The sequence below is a fragment of the Exserohilum turcica genome, assembly GCF_000359705.1.
Source record: "Exserohilum turcica Et28A unplaced genomic scaffold SETTUscaffold_12, whole genome shotgun sequence".
NCBI lineage: Eukaryota > Fungi > Ascomycota > Dothideomycetes > Pleosporales > Pleosporaceae > Exserohilum > Exserohilum turcicum.
This window is the reverse complement of record NW_007359937.1, coordinates 926,108-943,753: the sequence shown is the minus strand read 5'-3', so window position 1 is coordinate 943,753 and position 17,646 is coordinate 926,108. Positions and strand designations below refer to the sequence as shown.

The following is a 17,646-nucleotide window of genomic DNA, read 5'->3' as shown; positions in this document are numbered from 1 at the left end:
ACTATGCCGATGCAATAACAGAAGGCTGCCTCAACCCTGCATCAATGGGTCAACGCAAGTAACTCGTATCTGTCTATACGCAAGTAAGCCTACTTAACGCGAACTATCTCCGAGACGGCCACTTTTCCTTGGCACAATCAATTCATGCTGCACCGCTTTTAATTGTGTGGCTATTGACAAATGGAGAATACTTAAGTATGTCTTGCTTGCAAATGGTTTAAAGGATGTTTCTATAACAATGATGCGCGTTCGCACATTGTCCCTAGTCATGTTACAGTTCCCTTAGCGATGTATGGCCGGTTGAGCTCATTCTTGATCATAAGTACCACAGGCTTTCCCTGACGACCAGGGTGTATCCTATAGTAAAGATGCCAGTATGGCACTGCCACAAAACCGCGCACTCAACCGATCACATGAGATTGCTCGGATCCCGGAACAACCGGCTTCTGAGTGCCGATGTCTTAGTGTGTAAGCCGTAGTCCTATGATTGTAAGTCAATCCATGACTATCTCCTGATTCGTTCCTGGGGTCTTCTTCCCAACCACAGGTACTTATTTCTACTTTGGGACAATCTCACATCGCCTGCGTGCTACCTGGGACTCGCCTTTTTTGCGTCGCTCTCACCACTGTAAACATAAAATCAAAGTGTTGTGTAAGACTTTAAAAAGGCCATCACTAGATTAGAGAAAACTACAAAATTTACTTCGTCTGTAATGTGATTAAGCCGTATACACAAAGTTATTTTGTAATTAGACTATTCCATTGACTGAATTTCTACTCTGCCATGTTTGCATACAATTATAGTTTTTGAATTGAAAGAAGTTGGGTTAGGGTTAGAGACCCTGGGAAATCTTTAGGACGGATAGCAGGATCTTTTGGAACCGACCTCCGCAGAAGTGGAACGTCTTATGCCCGGAATACTTGTAGTACTCGTCCGCACTGATCGTAGCCTGTTCGCTTTGGCTTTTTATCATTGGCAAGCTGTATTCAAGCAAATGTACACACCTAGCTGTGCTTTCACTCTACTTCTCAATAGGTAAGGTTGATGATCATCCATCATACGTCCAGTATACATCGCTTATAATGGAGGCTAGCACGGACTGTCATATCTCCCGTTCCTAGTAGCATCTCAGCCAATCACTAATCCCAGCATTGCTTTCTAGCATCAAATTTTATGTGAACATGGCATACGGTTCCTTTTCAATCCGTATGCAAAGGCAGGGTGAGGGCCCAAAAGGTATGCCTTTCTCTGGGGATGCAAGCCCAATCTTCCAATGAGTACCTTGCAAAAGATTCTAAGTAGTCATTGATCTCCTGTCTATTGCCCTCGTGAATATCATAGCTTGCGATGTTTGGAAATATATATAAGTGATTGCGATATCTCCTTCCAGCCCATTCAACCTAACCACCCATCTCCTCTTCACTCTCCCAGTAGCATATGTCGCTATAGTTTATGTTATCATGAATCTCAAGACTGTGTTACAGCTTTTGCTACCTGTGACAGTTATGACGGCTGCGACGGCTCCGTTCTATCGCACATCCACATCGACCACACCACTCAAGCAGGAACCCTTCAGTGCAGGTGTTCACAAACCTATGTAGATACTCTAGTAGAATTGACTTGTTCAGAACTTTGGTCCTGTTTACAACCTTACGACTGCAATGAAGATAGGCTATGGCACGCCTGACATGGGATTCTGGTATTCCAATTATCTGGCTGGAGACGATGGACACAATTACTTTCTTATCAGTCGCATAAGTGGACCAAGATCATCCGGAGCATTCGATGTCTATTTGTCCCTTTGGGCATGACGACTGGATACTATTATGATGCCAACAACCAGCGTCAGGGAACATACTCGAACACTACATACGACATCGACGTCGGTACTTTGAGGCACTGGTCATCTTCTGCCGATCTATTCTCTGTAAAGCACGCACAGGGTCAGTTGCCTAATGCAAGCTGGAATCTGACGTACAAGCCAGTAGGTCCGAATCTGTTCCATGGCGGCTTCGGTATCTGGTTCTGGGCTACCGACCTCACGGTAGAAATCGGATCTCCTCAAATGTGGGTCACGGGCACACTCACAGTTAATGGCACTGAGGTTGGAGTTATCCCAGAGAAGTCGCTTGCGTAGTTTGATCGACAGTGGGGAACAGGTGCCAGTCCAGGGTGGTTTTGGTTCAATTTTTACCTTGATAACGGCTGGGTCATTGCTTCTTGGATAACTCGCTCCCCTGATCCTAAGACATCGGTTCAAGCCTTCGCCACACTCGTGCGCCCCGATGGACACCAAGAAGTACATGTGGTGGATGACCCTGTTCCATCAACGACGAACACGTGGATATCACCAGTTACGAACATCACATACCATAACGAATTTCGCCTGGGCATTTCTTCTTTAGACCTAAAACTCGATATCAAGCGTCCGATTAGGGGAGCTGGAGAGATGTCGTTCTTTGCAAAGCCTTCGACTACCACTACTCTCTTCGAGGTGCCCATCGAATTTACAGGGACATTGAATGGAAAATCTGTCTCTGGATTTGGACTATCTGAGCAGTGGAATCCAGGCGTTCAAGCTGGATGAGGAAGAAAATAATTAGCAGGAGATCTTAGTGTTATGCACTATGATGTTACTTACGAAATCAATTGCGTCAGCACGTCAAAATCGTCCATAAAACAAATAAAACAATGAAATGACAGAAACAAAAGGGGTGCTTGAAAGGACTAGCTTACCCTACACCACTACGCTATAGTATCACAGCCCTGTCTTACTATATTACCCGAACCTTACCCATCTATTAATTCAGGTATACGTTTGCTGTTCTGTAACATCGCTTCGCAACTTTATTTTACGGCATATATTGAAAGACTAGGGGCTGCGCACACACACAACCAATTGCTGCACAAAGACCTGGAAGGTTAGAGTTTTGTTTTGCCTAATGTTGAGCTGTATCACGCTGCCGAGCCTCCGTGAAACAGCAGAATCTCCGCCTTGCTCAACGGCCCGACCAGGACGGCATAGAGACATGAACGACACAATTTGTGCGTACATGCTGCATGCGGACCGAATGCAAAGCTTATACAAATTGCATTCTAGCTGCAATAGGCTTAACCCGTTTCAATTACTTCAACATAGGTTCAAAGGGGTATGACTATATAGTAAGCATAGACATTGCCGAGTAGAAAATCCACCAATCCTTCGTTTCTTCACTCGTGCGGGTCGCTTCTTGTGCATCTGCACGCCTATCCGTTGTCTACAAAAACACCGGCCATCTATAATTGTTATTCTCTGGGCAATGCTCACTGTAAGAATGAGACAATTTCACCAGTTGCTCGCCGCTGGAGCGAGCTTTCTTTCAATCGCTCATGCTGTCGACACTCTTGTCGATGTTGGCTACGCAAAGTACCAGGGAGCTATCGTTGATTCGAAGCTGGGAGTGTCTGCATGGAAGGGTATCCAGTATGCGGCGCCCCCTGTTGGCCCTCTACGTTTTGCAGCGCCGCGGGATCCCATCGTTTCTGGACTGATTAACGCGACAACAAACGGTGCAACTTGCCCGCCCAACCGCCCTGACGATTGGACCGTGGCTCAGCCCAACAAACGCTTCCACATCGCCGAAGACTGTCTCTATCTGAGCGTGTATGCGCCTTCCGGAGCCAAGGTCGACTCCAAACTACCAGTGGTGGTTTTCTTCCAGGGAGGCGGCTTCACATCGCAGTCTAGTGCCAACTGGGACCCTACCGAAATTGTGGCCGATGGTCAGGTCGTATTTGTTCAGTTCAGCTACCGTGTGGGCCTGTATGGATTCCTTAACAGCAAAGAAGTCAAAGCAGGAGGTGGCGACGTCAACGCGGGCATACGCGACCAAATCAAGGTGTTGGAATGGGTCCAAAAGCACATCACCCGATTTGGTGGCAATCCAGATCACGTTGTCCTTGATGGCGTCAGTGCTGGTGGAACTTCTGTTGCACTCATGCTGGCAGCAAACACCGGCAAGAAGCTGTTCGTAGGTGGCATCATGGAGTCGGGCGGCTGGGTCACAATGCGCACTCCCGATTTGGGTGAGGAGCAGTACCAATGTCTGCTCAAAGACAAGGGCTGCGCCAACGCCACCGATGGCCTCTCTTGCCTACGCGCGCTGAACGAGTCAGCCATCCGCACTACCAACTGCTGGTTCAACCCTAACATCGACGGCGATCTGTTCACCGACTCGCTCGTGAACCTCTTTGACCAAGGCAAGTTCGCCAAGGTACCGACAATCATGGGCGCCTGCGCACAAGAAGGTACCAAGAACGCGCCAGACACTCTCAACACTACAGCCGACTCGCTCAAATGGCTATCCAACCAGGACCCGAGTGTGGACAATTCGTCCCTTTCTATTCTTGACGATCTCTACATCAAGGTGAAGAAGCCCATATTCCCAGGCAAAGGACGCTACTGGCGCAACACTGCCGACGCCATCGCAGATATCGGAACCATCTGCCCAACACGCAATATCCAAAACGCCATAGCCGCCAAAAAGGTACCCACATACAGCTACAACTATGATGTCCTGGACCCGACTGATGAGGCAAATGGTCTCGGCGCCTGGCACACCGTCAATGCGTACTCTTTCTGGGGCGTGAAGCGCACCGACGGCCAGGACCCACCCAGCTACTTTAACACAAATGCACCCATCATCCCCCAGGTACGCAGCTACTGGACCAGCTTTATTCGCAACTTGGACCCCAATACGGACCGCGTCAAGGGCGCTGCTGAGTGGAAGCCGTACACTGGTTTGGACGCACGTGAGAGGCTCCTGATCCAGACCAACAACACCAAAATGGAGCGCATGAGTCCTGCACAGTCTCTGCGCTGCGATGTCGTCAGACCCATGAGCAATGACCTCGGAAAGCCAGTTGGAAAGGGTGTCATCACCAAATTCGATAGCGCATTAGCAAAGAAGGCTAGTGAGGCAAGTGACAGTACTGCTCCGGTAGTGAGCAAGAGGCATCTGCGAAACCGGGTTTACTAGTGCTAGGCAATTGGAGATCTGAGTAATGAATTCTTGCACTTGCAAAGTACTCTCTACCTTTTTACTGACATGGCCAAATTACTTGATCTCTACCTCTATCTACAGTGTATCCATCCGTTTTCCTGACTTCTTCTTCATTCTACGTACTCTTTATCTGCCGATTAGCATACGTAGCAAAGTACCTCTCCTATCCACTTGGAGTTTGAGGATGCCAGGGTCCCCATCCCCAAGCGCGGAGCTATGGATTTGCGTACTTTATTTTATTTCAACTGTGTGTGAACCTGATAGCTAGTAGGAGCTGAATAGATACGTCGATATATTAGTAATCAGTTATACCTAACTTGGTGATAAAAAATAGAACCATGCCTTTCTTATCATGAACTGCTCCCCGCAAAATACTGTCCTTCCAAATGACGCGGGATCGTCGGAAGCGGAGATGGCTGAAACCTATCGGTCCTAAACCTAGTCTAGCAAGTCGGATCCAAGCACGGCAATCCCGACGGGGAGTTAACCATAGGTTTGAACTCTATTAAAGCATCGTGCTGCATCGAGATCAAAAGGTTCATTTTATCAACGCAAGCTCTCCACAATGGACCCTCAAGAACGCCAAAGAGTGCCTGTAGGCAAGAGGACCAAAGCTCACTATAAATTAGAGTTCACCAATGGGCTGCCTCCAGGCACAGACAGTGTGGAACAACTTGACAAGAATCCACGGTTGCCACGACCACCGGCATCACCAAAAAGGCCTTTGCCAGACTTACCCCCAGTCTCTGAGCGCAAAGGGCACTGGTTAGGCAAGTATCTCGACCAAGTAAGTACCCAAGCACATACGTAGGCCCAGGACTAACACACTGCGTACCCAGCTTGACCCAGAGACCGAATATGACCACATTATACGCGTACAGTCGTTCCATCGCAACTCTGTATTCATGACCGCATTAGGATATGCATGTGTATTCGTGTGGCTTACCACCACCCCTGCGGGCTCGGCCGCGATCCATGGAGGCAAAGTGATTCGACGGGGCCACCAGCGCTTCTATGAAACGCAACTATTCAACTTCCACTGGGTCTATCACGGCAGTGGATCTGAGAAAACCAAGGAGTATGTGGAGAAGATCAACCAAATGCACGCCATTGTATGGAAAAGAACTCCAGGGGCCTTTACCCAGGCTTGGGATGCACAGTCGGCCATTATCCTACTCTCTTCCTACGAGTCGCTATTAAGAAAGATGTTTGGTACAAAGAACGATATCCATCCGCAGCTGAAGAAGGCGTGGCCCGAATGGGGAGAGCGGCTGACCGCCTGGTTCAAAGCGGAGCCTGTGGATGGGGTTCCCCAGACCTTTGGCATCAATTATCCGAGAAACTGGGATGAGATTGTGCAGTTTGGGCAATGGCTCATCGACTTTGACATGGACAAGCAGCGGTCAGAGGAAGATAGGATCAAAGGACATGAAACTGCTGAGGCTTTTATCCACCAGTTCAGTGATCTCTGGTTTCCAAGGTTAGTCAAAGCCATAGTCCTGGCGTTCTACAGTAGCAGCTTCTTCTTCTCAATTTTCTGCCTGTTCAAAAAAAAGCGAAGCTTACAGAAATATAGGTGCCTCCAATTCCTAGGCCGAGCCGTGGTGCTTACCTGTCTGCCCAAGAAGATCCGCGTCAAGCAGCAGCTCGGCGATCCGAACCCCATTCTGGAATTCTGCATCAGACATGCGTTTCGACTAGGCATGAACTACGGAGACTCTCTCCCCGATCCCGTGATGGCTGAATTCGAGGACTTTTACCACGAACTGGAGCAGCAGGATATGAGCCAAATCGATGCGATCAACGCTGCATCACGCGATGCGCAGGATCTGTTTATCAAGCGGACCGTGTTGTTTGGCGTGTTTTTCGTTGTGAGTGTTGTTCTAGCTTTGCGATATGGCGCATCCAAATAGATGGGTTGATCGACTGGATAAACCCTGTAGTGGGCAGTCATGACCAGTACAGGTACCTACAGGAATTTATTTTATTACGAACACATATAAGAGAGGCTTGACAAGCTGAAATGACATTTTGGAAGAAGAAAGCGTGGTTCTTGCATTTACACGACTGAACACCAAAAAAACAGCGAGATGTGTATCTAGAAGCGGGACTGACACAGGATACATGCATAATTATCACATGTACGTCACGCAATTCTGCGTCCTACGCGTGCAGACACGGCGGCCGCCAAGAGAGCACCTTCTAGGCCATGAGATCACGCGTTGGTGTAGTTGTTCCTTCCTCACTGGAATGCTTGGCGTAAATACTCTCCGCTTTTCACTTCGACCATCCTCACTCAGCTGTCTCTTCCCACTCCTCTTCACTCCTCTCTTCACTCCGCTGACCCTCCACTGTCTTTACAAAATCCATCAATCCCATCTCCTCTTACTACCACCACCACCACCACCAAGAGTACTTCACCAACTTGCATCATGGGTGCCTGGGGCTACTGTAAGTGAAAGAGCTGCTTGATTATGCATGCTCATAAGCTGACACTCACAGGTCTTTTCGAGTCGGACCACGACTTTGACATGATCGGTGACATGAGCCACGAAGCCGGCCTTATTAAACTCGAGGAAGATGCGAAAGCACGCGCAAAAGCCGAGGGCAAGAGCGACAAGGAAGTGGATGCTATCTTCTATTCCCTGTACAACTGCTCCGACCCAGAGCTGGTCCGCAGCTATCTCGATTCAGGTGTCCTCGTGGACATGATCGCTAAAAAGCAGGCGAAGATGCTGTCTCCGCTCACTGGATCCCAGGATGAGCGCCTCGAGTACTGGATGTCGGACCCTTGCTACACCTACGTCCTGCTCGCTGCCTGCGCCATGACGCTCGGCTGCCGGCTCCCAGATACTTATATTGCCATGCTCAAAAAGGTCTACACGGAAGGTGGACTCATGCCACAGGCACAACAGCAGATGAAGAAGGCCCTCTTTGGCCCCGATGGCTACATCAATGGTGTGCCCTACGACTTCGAGTCCAAGACGATCTTAGACGTAGCCAACTCATCTGCGCACGAAGACGAGAAAGACAATGGACTGGACTTCGTTTGCTTGAATGTGCCCAGCCCGGGAGGTTTGTTCAGCACAGGCATGACGACGTCCACAACGTCTGCTGTGCTCAAAGAACTTCGCGCCCAGCTGAACAAGCCCGATGCATGTGGTGGCTGTGGTGCAAAAGAGGGAGCTGGCAAGAAGGTCTTGCTCCTCTGCTCCAAGTGTAGAAACCGAAAGTACTGCTCGACCGAATGCCAGAAGAAGTCATGGAAGATCCACAAGGTGTGCGATCCTGCCATGATTTGAACGGACGTCTCGACTGTACTGCGTCACTGAGCAAACAGCCTCCCCGCTGGACCTCTGGACTATGGAAAATACCACCACCAGAGGATGGTCGTTGGAAGGACGATGCATGAGTATACACTGTTTCTTTACTAGCGGCGGCCCACATGTCATGGTGGATATTTTCTCCATGTGTATCGAGTTGCAGCCATGTCTCGCACTGTCAGATGGAGTCAAGGGATGGAGCAACAGATGCCTGTTCAACATCAGTCAAGATTACTTCATGTAGATTTCATATCCAAGTAGCACTAATGTACACACATATATATACACACCAACAATTCACACACGTCATGAATACTGTTGCTCCTTGGTGATTCTGTTACAGACGCATGTGTGAGTGCTATAGTCTCTGATTATCGGCCATGTCCTTGGAAGGAAACCCTATCTACAGCATGGTTGGTTGCCTGGCCATGGACAATTCAGGCAGTTACAATGTTCCGCCTGCTCGAGTGTAGCCATATGCATCTTACTCTGACTCTGCCTCTGACTAGGCCTATCACCAGCTCCATGCCCGCATATCAAATGGATTATTACCCGAGACCAAAACAGAGCACTCCTTCAATATCCTTCATGTCGAGCTTTTACACACATCCAATAAAGCATTGCAGCGATACATTGACGTTTGAATGTAGTAAAAACCAACGCCGGTATCTGCAATGCAATGCAGAGATGGGGTCGCTCTGTTTTTTTTTCAACCAGTACGCCTAATGAACCCCCACGATAAACTGTTATACATGACCCATAGCAAACATTACACATCCACACAAACACATACATACATATATGATAGTAGTCAAGCGAGCAAAAGTGCCGCTATGCAACGTCGTCCGGCTCGCCGTGTGAAAAAGGGGCCAAGACAGACGGGAACGTGTCGGCATCGAAGCGAGAAAACACTAGCACTACTGCAAGCCGGCCTTGTTTGTCTTGACCGTGTGGGGAATGGGCTTCAAGATGCCCTTGTTGTCGGTGGCGCCGAGCGCGGTGCCCGTGGACCAGCCCATCTTCATCATCAGCGCGTGGCCTTTGTTCTCTGGACCCAGTTCGGGGGCATTTGCGCCGACTGTCTCGCCGTCTTTGTAGCCTAGTTGGGGCCGGCTGCGCACGCCGCCTTGCTTATGCTTGACGGTGGAGAATTTGCCTGGACGTCCGCCACCGCCCTGAGAGTAGAGAGGACCGCGCAGGCGTTGCTGGAAGCCTTTCTTTTGGATGGCAATGCCAAACTCGTCGTCGGTGTAGGTGCGAGTGCGGTTGGTCTTGGAAAGGACGGTGAACCTGTTCATGCCATCGCCACGGGAGCGAGAGCTTAGGTCGAAGAAAGCAGCAACTTGATGAACAGTGGCGCGGCGATAAGCCTCCATGGGAGGAAGCGAGAGTGTGTGCATGTCTCCCACCATAAACTCGCGCAATTCTTCGACAATGTCTTCCATGTCAATGCCACCCTGGTACTTGACCTTGAGGCTGGGGCTCTTGCCCTTCCTGCCCAGTAAGCCTTGCTGACGTAGCTCCTCACGCTCAGCCTTCTTGAGGCGCTTCTTTGCCCTATCAGCCGCCCAAGCGTTTTGAAGCTGCTCATTCAAATCAGAATCATCCAGCTCCGGCGGTGGTTGGCCACGTCGGCCCTTCTTCTTGGGCTTCAGAGAAGGTCGTTCGGTATCCATAATATCGAAGGCGCCATACGGATCCATTTCGAGTGCTGCAACCATTGCAGATGCCGAGGGGAAAGATGGCTCCCTGTTGCTGCGTACCCGATTCTGTCGCTTCTTGTTTGACCTGCCGTAACCGCCAAAGGATGCGTCCTTGCTGCGGCTCGGTGCACCGAAGAAATCATCACCACCATAGAGAAGCAGTTCATCGGCGCCTAATCCGAGCTCTTCTTGTTTCTGCAGGACCCTGGCAATAGTCTCATCGTCCAATTCATCAGCATACGCGTCTTCGTCGTCGTCTTCGTCATCGTCATCGTCATCGTCTTCCTCGTCCACATCTTCGTACTCGTCGGCAGAATCGCTGCTAGTAAGCATTTGCTGTTCGCGCTCAAAAGCCTCGTCCTCAAAGACTTGAATCATCCGCTTCTCAGCGGGTTTCTTTAGAAACGTAGCTGGCAACCACCGGGCGTCATCCGCCACGGAACCCTCGTAGACACAAAGATAATGTAGGCCGGATTTACGAGTCCGCTTTGACAGGATTTGTACAATAGTGTCAACGACGTCTGAAGAAGTACTCAGGTCGTCGAAATCGTGCAGCAAATCCGAATCCCAGCCTGCACTGTCTTTACCATTTTGCCCCGCACCTTCAATGGCAGATGCTGGCTCCCAGTCGTTGTGGTTGCCGGCATCTAGATCCATTTCGCGATGGGCAAACGCAGACGCTGCCAGCAGATCTTCGGTAAAGCCAAAGTCCTCGACATTCTGCATGGAGTCGTCTAGCGCTGCATCGCGAGAGTCGGCATGCGTATTCGGGCGCTCTGCAGCAGGCAGCCATCCGATATTCGGCTTGCTCCTATGTTCCCACTCGGGAGTGGTGCCCTCCCACGCAGGCCTGCCCCGTCTCCGCTTGGCGAACTGACGTTGGTCTACTTGGTCGGCATCCGATCCTGGCTCAGCTGGTGCTTGAGCTTCTGCCGTCTCTGTTGGCAGTGTAGGCTGTTCAGTAGTAGAGGCCGTCGCGGGGTGTGAAGATGGAACCAAGGGCGCAGGAGTAGGGTTGTGCGGGGTATTGGTAGAGGGTGCAGCCGCAGGCTGAGCAGCACGGCCTCTGAAAAGGACCTCGTCGGCGCTCGAAGACGAGGCCTCCGAGGGCACAGGCGACGGGCTGCGAATGGCCATGTGCGCCATGGCTTCTGCATTGTCAGGCATGGAAGCGGGCGACTCAGGCGTGGCAGGCTCGGCCTGGGACGGCTCCTTCAGCGTGCCTTGGAGGTGGCCAGCGCTGACGAACTGGATGGGCATGTTGCGTAACTTGTTGCCGGCTTCAAAGGCAGTGGTGCGGTGGCTGGACATCCAGCGGGCTTCGTCTTTGAGGGAGAACTTGGGCGCGATTGCTGCAGCGGCGGTCAAGATTACGCTCTTGAGTGTGCCGTTGGGGGGAAGCAAACAAACGTACCCTCGTCGCGGAGTGAGTGGCGTTTGGCAGGCGCGCGATGGGGCGTGCTCTTGGCCGAGCCGCCTTTGGCATTGCTCTTGCTCTTGCCCTTTTTCTTTCCTCGCGACATGGCGGCGGCGGCGACGAGTGCGATGTTGGGGTTGAGGTTGAGGTTGAGGTTGCGGTGTGGACAGGAAAGAGGAGACGCGCCTGGCCGTCGATGTCGCGGGCGATAGTCGTGGTGGCGGCGGCGGCGGCGTGGGGCTGGCTAACGTACGTAGTATAGTATTGCTATCACTATCGCCAGCCAGGACCCCCGACTAGCCTATCGGAGCTCACTGACTGCATGACGCTGCAAGACACGGAGAATACATACAACAACCTCTTGCACAACGAGTCGCGCATCTTCACATCGTCCCTCATCGGCCTGTGCTGGCAGGGGCACGTGACATCTCACTCTCGCGGCCTTCCAGAAGCGTGGCGGGAGCTCGGTGACATAGCCAGGTGATAGCCACCCCTCCCCCGCCACAACCACAACCTGGGTAGAGCCGCATATGACCTGGGGCTCGCCGCAGCTCCTCCACCGCACCCTGGGCCGACTCTCCTCGCGCCGAGCTTCCATCTTGCTGCTTTTTCCGTCGTCTCTTCACTTGCTCCTGGCTGCCGCAACACTGCCGCTGCGCCGTGGGCAACACATGTAGCCACCAGCTCCAGGCATCCTCATCCCGCTCCCCGGCACCCCGTCCCCGCCCAAACACGCACCGCGCCAACCACCATGCACGACTTGGAGCGTGTCAGTCGCAACATTGTCCGCACCTTCTACGACCCGCCCCCCACAAACGACTCCAACGAGCCCATATGGCTGCTGGGCCAGCGCTACGACCCCAGGCCGCCGCCACCCAAGCTGACGCCCAGCGAGACGTCGCCTGCCGAAGCACCTGCCCCCCCGTCCGACCGCACCGACGACGAGAGCTGGATACGGACGAGCGTCGAAGAAACAGAACGCAAGGAGGCGCCAAACGGCGAGGATCCCGCCCAGTACGGCAACTGGCCCTCTGCCTTTCTCGATGACTTCGAGTCGCGCATATGGATGACGTACCGCTCCGGCTTCGCTCCCATACAAAAGAGCCAGGACCCCAAGGCAACAAGCGCCATGAGCTTTCGCGTTCGCATGCAGAACCTGGCCTCGCCAGGCTTCACCTCGGACACGGGCTTTGGCTGCATGATCAGGAGCGGACAGTGCATCTTGGCCAACGCGCTGCAAATACTGCGTCTGGGCCGCGACTGGCGATACCAGGACAAGCCGACTGCCAAAGAGCATTCGGAAATACTCGCCCTCTTTGCAGATGACCCGAGGGCGCCCTTCTCCATCCACCGCTTTGTGGAGCATGGCGCGGCCGTCTGTGGAAAGTACCCTGGCGAGTGGTTCGGTCCCTCGGCAGCAGCGCGCTGTATACAGGACCTGGCCAACAAGCACCGAGAGGCCGGCCTACGAGTATACGTGTCCGGCGACGGCGCCGACGTCTACGAAGACAAGTTGAAGGAGGTAGCCCTGGACGACGAGGGAGAGTGGCAGCCTACACTGATTCTGGTCGGCACCAGACTGGGCATCGACAAAATCACGCCTGTGTACTGGGAGGCGCTCAAGGCAAGCCTGCAAATGAAGCAGAGCATGGGAATCGCAGGGTAAGCCGCCAGCTAGCATCTCCGTGGTATTATCATTTTTGTTGGTTGGACTCTGGTGTGCTGACTCGACGCAGTGGCCGTCCGTCGGCTTCGCATTACTTTGTAGCCACGCAGGCAAACACATTCTTCTATCTCGACCCGCACAGCACTCGCCCGTTGCTGCCATACCGCACCGGGTCCCTGTCTACCCCGAGCCCGCCAACCGCGCCATCAAGTAGTCTCGACGCCTCTGCTACATCCACCTCGTCATCGGCAACCCTCATGCCCTCGGCCACGCCCACAGACGGCACCAGCTCCACGCTCTCTACGTACTCGGCCGAAGAACTCGCCACATGCCACACACGCCGCATCCGCCGCCTCCAAATCCGCGAAATGGATCCCTCCATGCTCATTGCCTTTCTCATCAGATCCCCAGAGGACTTCCAGGACTGGAAAGAAGGCGTCCGCAGCGTCCAGGGAAAAAGCGTCGTCCATGTCCAGGACAAGGAACCCCTGCCCAGAGGCCAGGAAAGAGAGGGCGCCGTCGATGAGGTCGAAAGCTGGGACGAGGATGGTCTGCAGTAAAGTAGGCCAAATGTGCACACGCAAAGCGGCGACTGCGTTGAGTTGGCTTGGGATTGGCGTTTAGAAGGGCTGCAATGATATCATCCGGTTACTTTTTGCATTTTCCGAGGTGGAACGCGGCGTTTGGCCTAGCATTTTCTTTGACATTCTCATGTCGGTAAATAACAGTATACCTTCGACAATCCATATCTTGGACAATGGCCGCTCGCAATGTATCGATATCAACCAACGCTGTTTGTTAATCGTGTTTGAAATCAGGGCTGCGTCTGAGCGCAGCTGGATGATTCCGCCCAGTATAGATGTCAGTACCGGATCTAGATATCAGTCTTGGAAGAAAACGAGTGAGAAATAACGCCAGAATTGAGTGGCCGAGGCAAATAGTGATTACGTGAAGTTTGAAATAATTGATTCGTTCCCGTCTGCTGTGGTATAATGTACAGACCCAGATGGACCTCATAGTCAAAGATGACTAAATGATTCGATGACAGACAAACCGACCCATGATCACATTAGCAAAGGACCCGTGAACACCGCACCCCGTAACCACTTGTCAAACTGACAAGAAAGACCCAAAGAAAACATCCAGCGAAGAAAAGCCACTCTCTATTTGGTGGATGAAGAGTACTTGGTGACGGCCTTGGTGCCCTCGGAAACGGCGTGCTTGGCAAGCTCACCAGGTAGGATCAGGCGGACTCTGTGATTGCTGTCAGTAGATGCGACGTGGAAAGAAACAAGTGGAGGATAGTGGAAACGTACGATGTCTGGATCTCACGCGATGAGATGGTCGACTTCTTGTTGTAGGCAGCGAGCTTGCTAGCCTCGGTGGCGACGCGCTCAAAGATGTCGTTGACGAAAGAGTTGAGAATGCTCATGGCGCGGTTGGAGATACCGGTGTCGGGGTGGACCTGCTTGAGGACTGGGAGACGCGTCAGCAAACCTTGCTTGGAGGCGGATGGCGCGGGCGCGCTGTGCGCACACGGCGGAGGTGCAGGTCGCGCTCAGAACGCGCAGATAGGGCCAGACTTACCCTTGTAAATGTAAGAAGAGTAGGTCTCCTTCCTGGTCTTGGTGCGCTTCTTCTTGTCGCCAGAGGGCGCGGCCGTCTTCTTGCCAGCCTCCTTCTTCTCAGCGGGAGCCTTGCCGGCGGGGGCCTTGCCGCCGGTGGTGGGAGTCTTCTGGGCTTTGGGAGGCATTTTGGGAGATTTGGGCGGAGCTAATGGAGAGAGGTGGAATTGGGCTTCTGAAAAGCAGGAGATTCGGGAGCGAGATGCAGGTGGTCGAGTGTCGTGGGTGGGTGGTCGAGATGGATGGAGGGAAAGGTCGTCGACGGCGGGGGGACGCGCTACTTATGGGGAGCGCGCTCGCATGTTGTGATCCAGCAGCGGCTGCGGGGCCCGTGCGCGGCGACGCTGCCCGCCATGCCCGTTTGGTCGCCAAGCGAGGGCGGCGAGTGATCTTGCGCTGGCGGGCGGCAGGCGCTAGGCGGCGTCGCTGCCCTTTTGGCGCGCTAGCGTGCGCGGTTGATCTCGCGCACTCGCAACACGCCAGCGCCGTCCTTATAAGACGGCCCCGCCCCCCAACACCACCAAGCAATCCATCGTCTCGACTCTCCACGCCGCTCCCACGCCCGCCACTGCTCTTCTCGCGTCTTTTTTGACTCCACCTCGCCCAACTCCCAAAACCACCCCCAAACCCCAAACTCTTTCAAAATGACTGGCGGCAAGTCCGGAGGCAAGGCCAGCGGCTCCAAGTCCAGCGCCCAATCGTGAGTGCCCGCCCTCTTCGCATCCGCTGCATCGCGCCCCTTTTTGCTCGCATCGTATTGGTGTTTGCTTCAGGCTCGACTTTGCGATGCGCAAAAGACGCGTCAATCAAGTGGAAGACGCGTCAAAAAATGCATGGACGGCAAGCTAACAGCGCTTTAGTCGTTCGTCCAAGGCCGGTCTCGCTTTCCCCGTCGGTCGTGTCCACCGTCTCCTCCGCAAGGGCAACTACGCCCAGCGTGTCGGTGCCGGTGCCCCCGTCTACCTCGCTGCCGTCCTCGAGTACCTCGCTGCTGAGATTCTCGAGTTGGCCGGTAACGCTGCCCGCGACAACAAGAAGACCCGTATCATCCCCCGTCATCTTCAGCTCGCCATCAGGAACGACGAGGAGCTGAACAAGCTTCTCGGACACGTCACCATCGCCCAGGGTGGTGTCCTTCCCAACATTCACCAGAGTACGTTTCGATCCAGTCGCTTCGCTTCGCTTCCATTGCTAACGCATCTCCAGACCTTCTGCCCAAGAAGACAGCCAAGCCTGGCAAGGGTCCTTCGCAGGAGCTCTAAGCGCTTTTTGCTTTCGAGTTTCTTCTTCACGGCGTGGTTACTTCATGGGTCTTTTTCATCTGCAATGATAATGGGAGTCGGTCTGGGTTTGGGTTCTCGGCTTTTTACGGGATTTATACCAGAGCTGTATATTAGCTGGTCGCTTTGATGACCGCAGGCTCATGAGCTGAATCGAGAATATTACTTCAACCGTCCTGTCTATTTGTGTTGCATTTTGGCTTTGCTTATTGTTACAGGTCCTTTTGGCGTCTTTGGTTGGACTTGGTCTGGACAGGACATGTGGTCACTGCGGCGTTTGGTGCGGGGAGGATCGGATACCGCCAGGGTCTGTCAGTCAGCCTTTTCGTTGGATGTGGAGCAACTCATCGAACCGACATTTCAGGTCCTGGTTATTACGTTTGCGCAACAGTCGGCAAGGCGGGCGCGAAAAGAGAACTCAACTTTGGCGATGACGACGATGAAAGCGATGACGAAAGAGATGGGGAATTTTGGCGCTCCACAAGCAAAGAGGCGTAAATAGGCGAGCGTGCGCCAGGCGACCCGGCAACCAACGTAGGAGGCGTAGTACTGGTGGTGGTGCTACGTAAGTACGCCTTAATCCACGAATCAAAAAACCCGCATACAAGCACCTTTTTTTCCACGTTCCTGAATACAAGCATAGGGCTGTGATTTTGCTTTTTTTTTCCTCATGGAGGGGAAGATTTAGCCACTAAAGTAACTAATTAGTACATACGTCATTTTTTCGATTTTCCCCTCATTGTGTTGCATCTGTGTGTAAATTGCTGTAATTATAATAATTACCAGTGGATTCAATGCACTCTGAATATGACTTACGGCTTTTCTACTTGGATGGATTTAATTTTCCTGAATTAATTCGTGTACTTTTGACGTGTTGTGGATGTGTGTGTTGAATTATACTTTGTACTTACTTAGTAGGTAGTTTAGTCTTGCTGTGTAGTGTAGTGTAGTGTAGTGTACGGAGGTGCCTCACAAAAGTTTTGTCCCACGCTAATCTCGGCGCTTCGGCATAACTCTTCTTGGCGCAACTCCCACCTTTGAGCTGAGTAGCTGTACGATTTGTCTGTATCTATCGTTACAATGTCTCCTAATACTGATCCTTACACCCGCACCTTAATTGTGGCGTTAAAGTCACCTTCTGTTGGCAAGTCTATATCACAGATCTCTGAACTTACTGGTGTTCATCCTCGTACGGTCAATCGTATCTATAGTAGAGCTATTGAGGCTGGTTTCGAGCCAAACGTTCTCCCTCTTAAGATCCTCCCAGAGCACGTACAAGACGCCCCTCGCTCTGGCCGACCTTCAAAGCAGACGGATAAGGTAAAGGAGCAGATAATCCAACAAGTACGACGTGATAGATACGGACGAGAGAAGAGCTGCGCTGACGTTGCTGGTGCTCTCAGTCTTCAAGGAGTCAATATATCACGCACTACAGTCTGGAGAGTATTAAGAGAAGCAGGATACAGAAAGACCAAGCCGACGAGGAAGCCTGGACTGACACAGGAGATGAGGAGTGCTCGTCTAAGTGGCGCTTGATCATAAGGACTGGACATTAGAAGACTGGAAGAAATGTACATCTGGACAGACGA

The 17,646-nt window shown here is 52.3% G+C and overlaps 9 protein-coding genes across 9 annotated transcripts; 7 read left to right on the top strand and 2 right to left on the bottom strand.

Annotated features, from left to right (window-relative positions):
• Window positions 1-1,808: 1,808 nt before the first annotated feature.
• SETTUDRAFT_26049 (uncharacterized protein) lies at window positions 1,809-2,588 on the top strand (the record flags this gene model as incomplete). The annotated part of the gene is made up of 2 exons (XM_008024215.1): window positions 1,809-2,105; window positions 2,151-2,588. The coding sequence occupies 2 exons, from the start codon at window positions 1,809-1,811 to the stop codon at window positions 2,586-2,588; spliced, it is 735 nt and encodes a 244-aa protein (XP_008022406.1).
• A 727-nt stretch (window positions 2,589-3,315) lies between these two features.
• On the top strand, window positions 3,316-5,019 carry SETTUDRAFT_159305 (uncharacterized protein; the record flags this gene model as incomplete). The annotated part of the gene is made up of 1 exon (XM_008024477.1): window positions 3,316-5,019. One exon carries the CDS (start codon window positions 3,316-3,318, stop codon window positions 5,017-5,019), a length of 1,704 nt encoding a protein of 567 aa, XP_008022668.1.
• Window positions 5,020-5,608: 589 nt separating this feature from the next.
• On the top strand, window positions 5,609-7,038 carry SETTUDRAFT_146839 (uncharacterized protein; the record flags this gene model as incomplete). The annotated part of the gene is made up of 3 exons (XM_008024476.1): window positions 5,609-5,830; window positions 5,883-6,523; window positions 6,620-7,038. 3 exons carry the CDS (start codon window positions 5,609-5,611, stop codon window positions 6,954-6,956), a joined length of 1,200 nt encoding a protein of 399 aa, XP_008022667.1. The 3' UTR covers window positions 6,957-7,038.
• Window positions 7,039-7,475: 437 nt separating this feature from the next.
• SETTUDRAFT_37375 (uncharacterized protein) lies at window positions 7,476-8,345 on the top strand (the record flags this gene model as incomplete). Its single annotated transcript, XM_008024277.1, has 2 exons — window positions 7,476-7,494; window positions 7,546-8,345. 2 exons carry the CDS (start codon window positions 7,476-7,478, stop codon window positions 8,343-8,345), a joined length of 819 nt encoding a protein of 272 aa, XP_008022468.1.
• Window positions 8,346-9,283: 938 nt separating this feature from the next.
• Window positions 9,284-12,084, bottom strand: SETTUDRAFT_26045 (uncharacterized protein; the record flags this gene model as incomplete). The annotated part of the gene is made up of 3 exons (XM_008024214.1): window positions 9,284-11,421; window positions 11,484-11,730; window positions 11,839-12,084. The coding sequence occupies 3 exons, from the start codon at window positions 12,082-12,084 to the stop codon at window positions 9,284-9,286; spliced, it is 2,631 nt and encodes an 876-aa protein (XP_008022405.1).
• A 153-nt stretch (window positions 12,085-12,237) lies between these two features.
• Window positions 12,238-13,712, top strand: SETTUDRAFT_37373 (uncharacterized protein; the record flags this gene model as incomplete). The annotated part of the gene is made up of 2 exons (XM_008024276.1): window positions 12,238-13,148; window positions 13,223-13,712. The coding sequence occupies 2 exons, from the start codon at window positions 12,238-12,240 to the stop codon at window positions 13,710-13,712; spliced, it is 1,401 nt and encodes a 466-aa protein (XP_008022467.1).
• Window positions 13,713-14,315: 603 nt separating this feature from the next.
• Window positions 14,316-14,905, bottom strand: SETTUDRAFT_103886 (uncharacterized protein; the record flags this gene model as incomplete). Its single annotated transcript, XM_008024475.1, has 3 exons — window positions 14,316-14,406; window positions 14,469-14,628; window positions 14,740-14,905. 3 exons carry the CDS (start codon window positions 14,903-14,905, stop codon window positions 14,316-14,318), a joined length of 417 nt encoding a protein of 138 aa, XP_008022666.1.
• A 516-nt stretch (window positions 14,906-15,421) lies between these two features.
• SETTUDRAFT_104787 (uncharacterized protein) lies at window positions 15,422-16,039 on the top strand (the record flags this gene model as incomplete). The annotated part of the gene is made up of 3 exons (XM_008024474.1): window positions 15,422-15,477; window positions 15,638-15,930; window positions 15,984-16,039. 3 exons carry the CDS (start codon window positions 15,422-15,424, stop codon window positions 16,037-16,039), a joined length of 405 nt encoding a protein of 134 aa, XP_008022665.1.
• Window positions 16,040-17,137: 1,098 nt separating this feature from the next.
• On the top strand, window positions 17,138-17,593 carry SETTUDRAFT_104440 (uncharacterized protein; the record flags this gene model as incomplete). Its single annotated transcript, XM_008024473.1, has 1 exon — window positions 17,138-17,593. The coding sequence occupies one exon, from the start codon at window positions 17,138-17,140 to the stop codon at window positions 17,591-17,593; it is 456 nt and encodes a 151-aa protein (XP_008022664.1).
• Window positions 17,594-17,646: the final 53 nt, after the last annotated feature.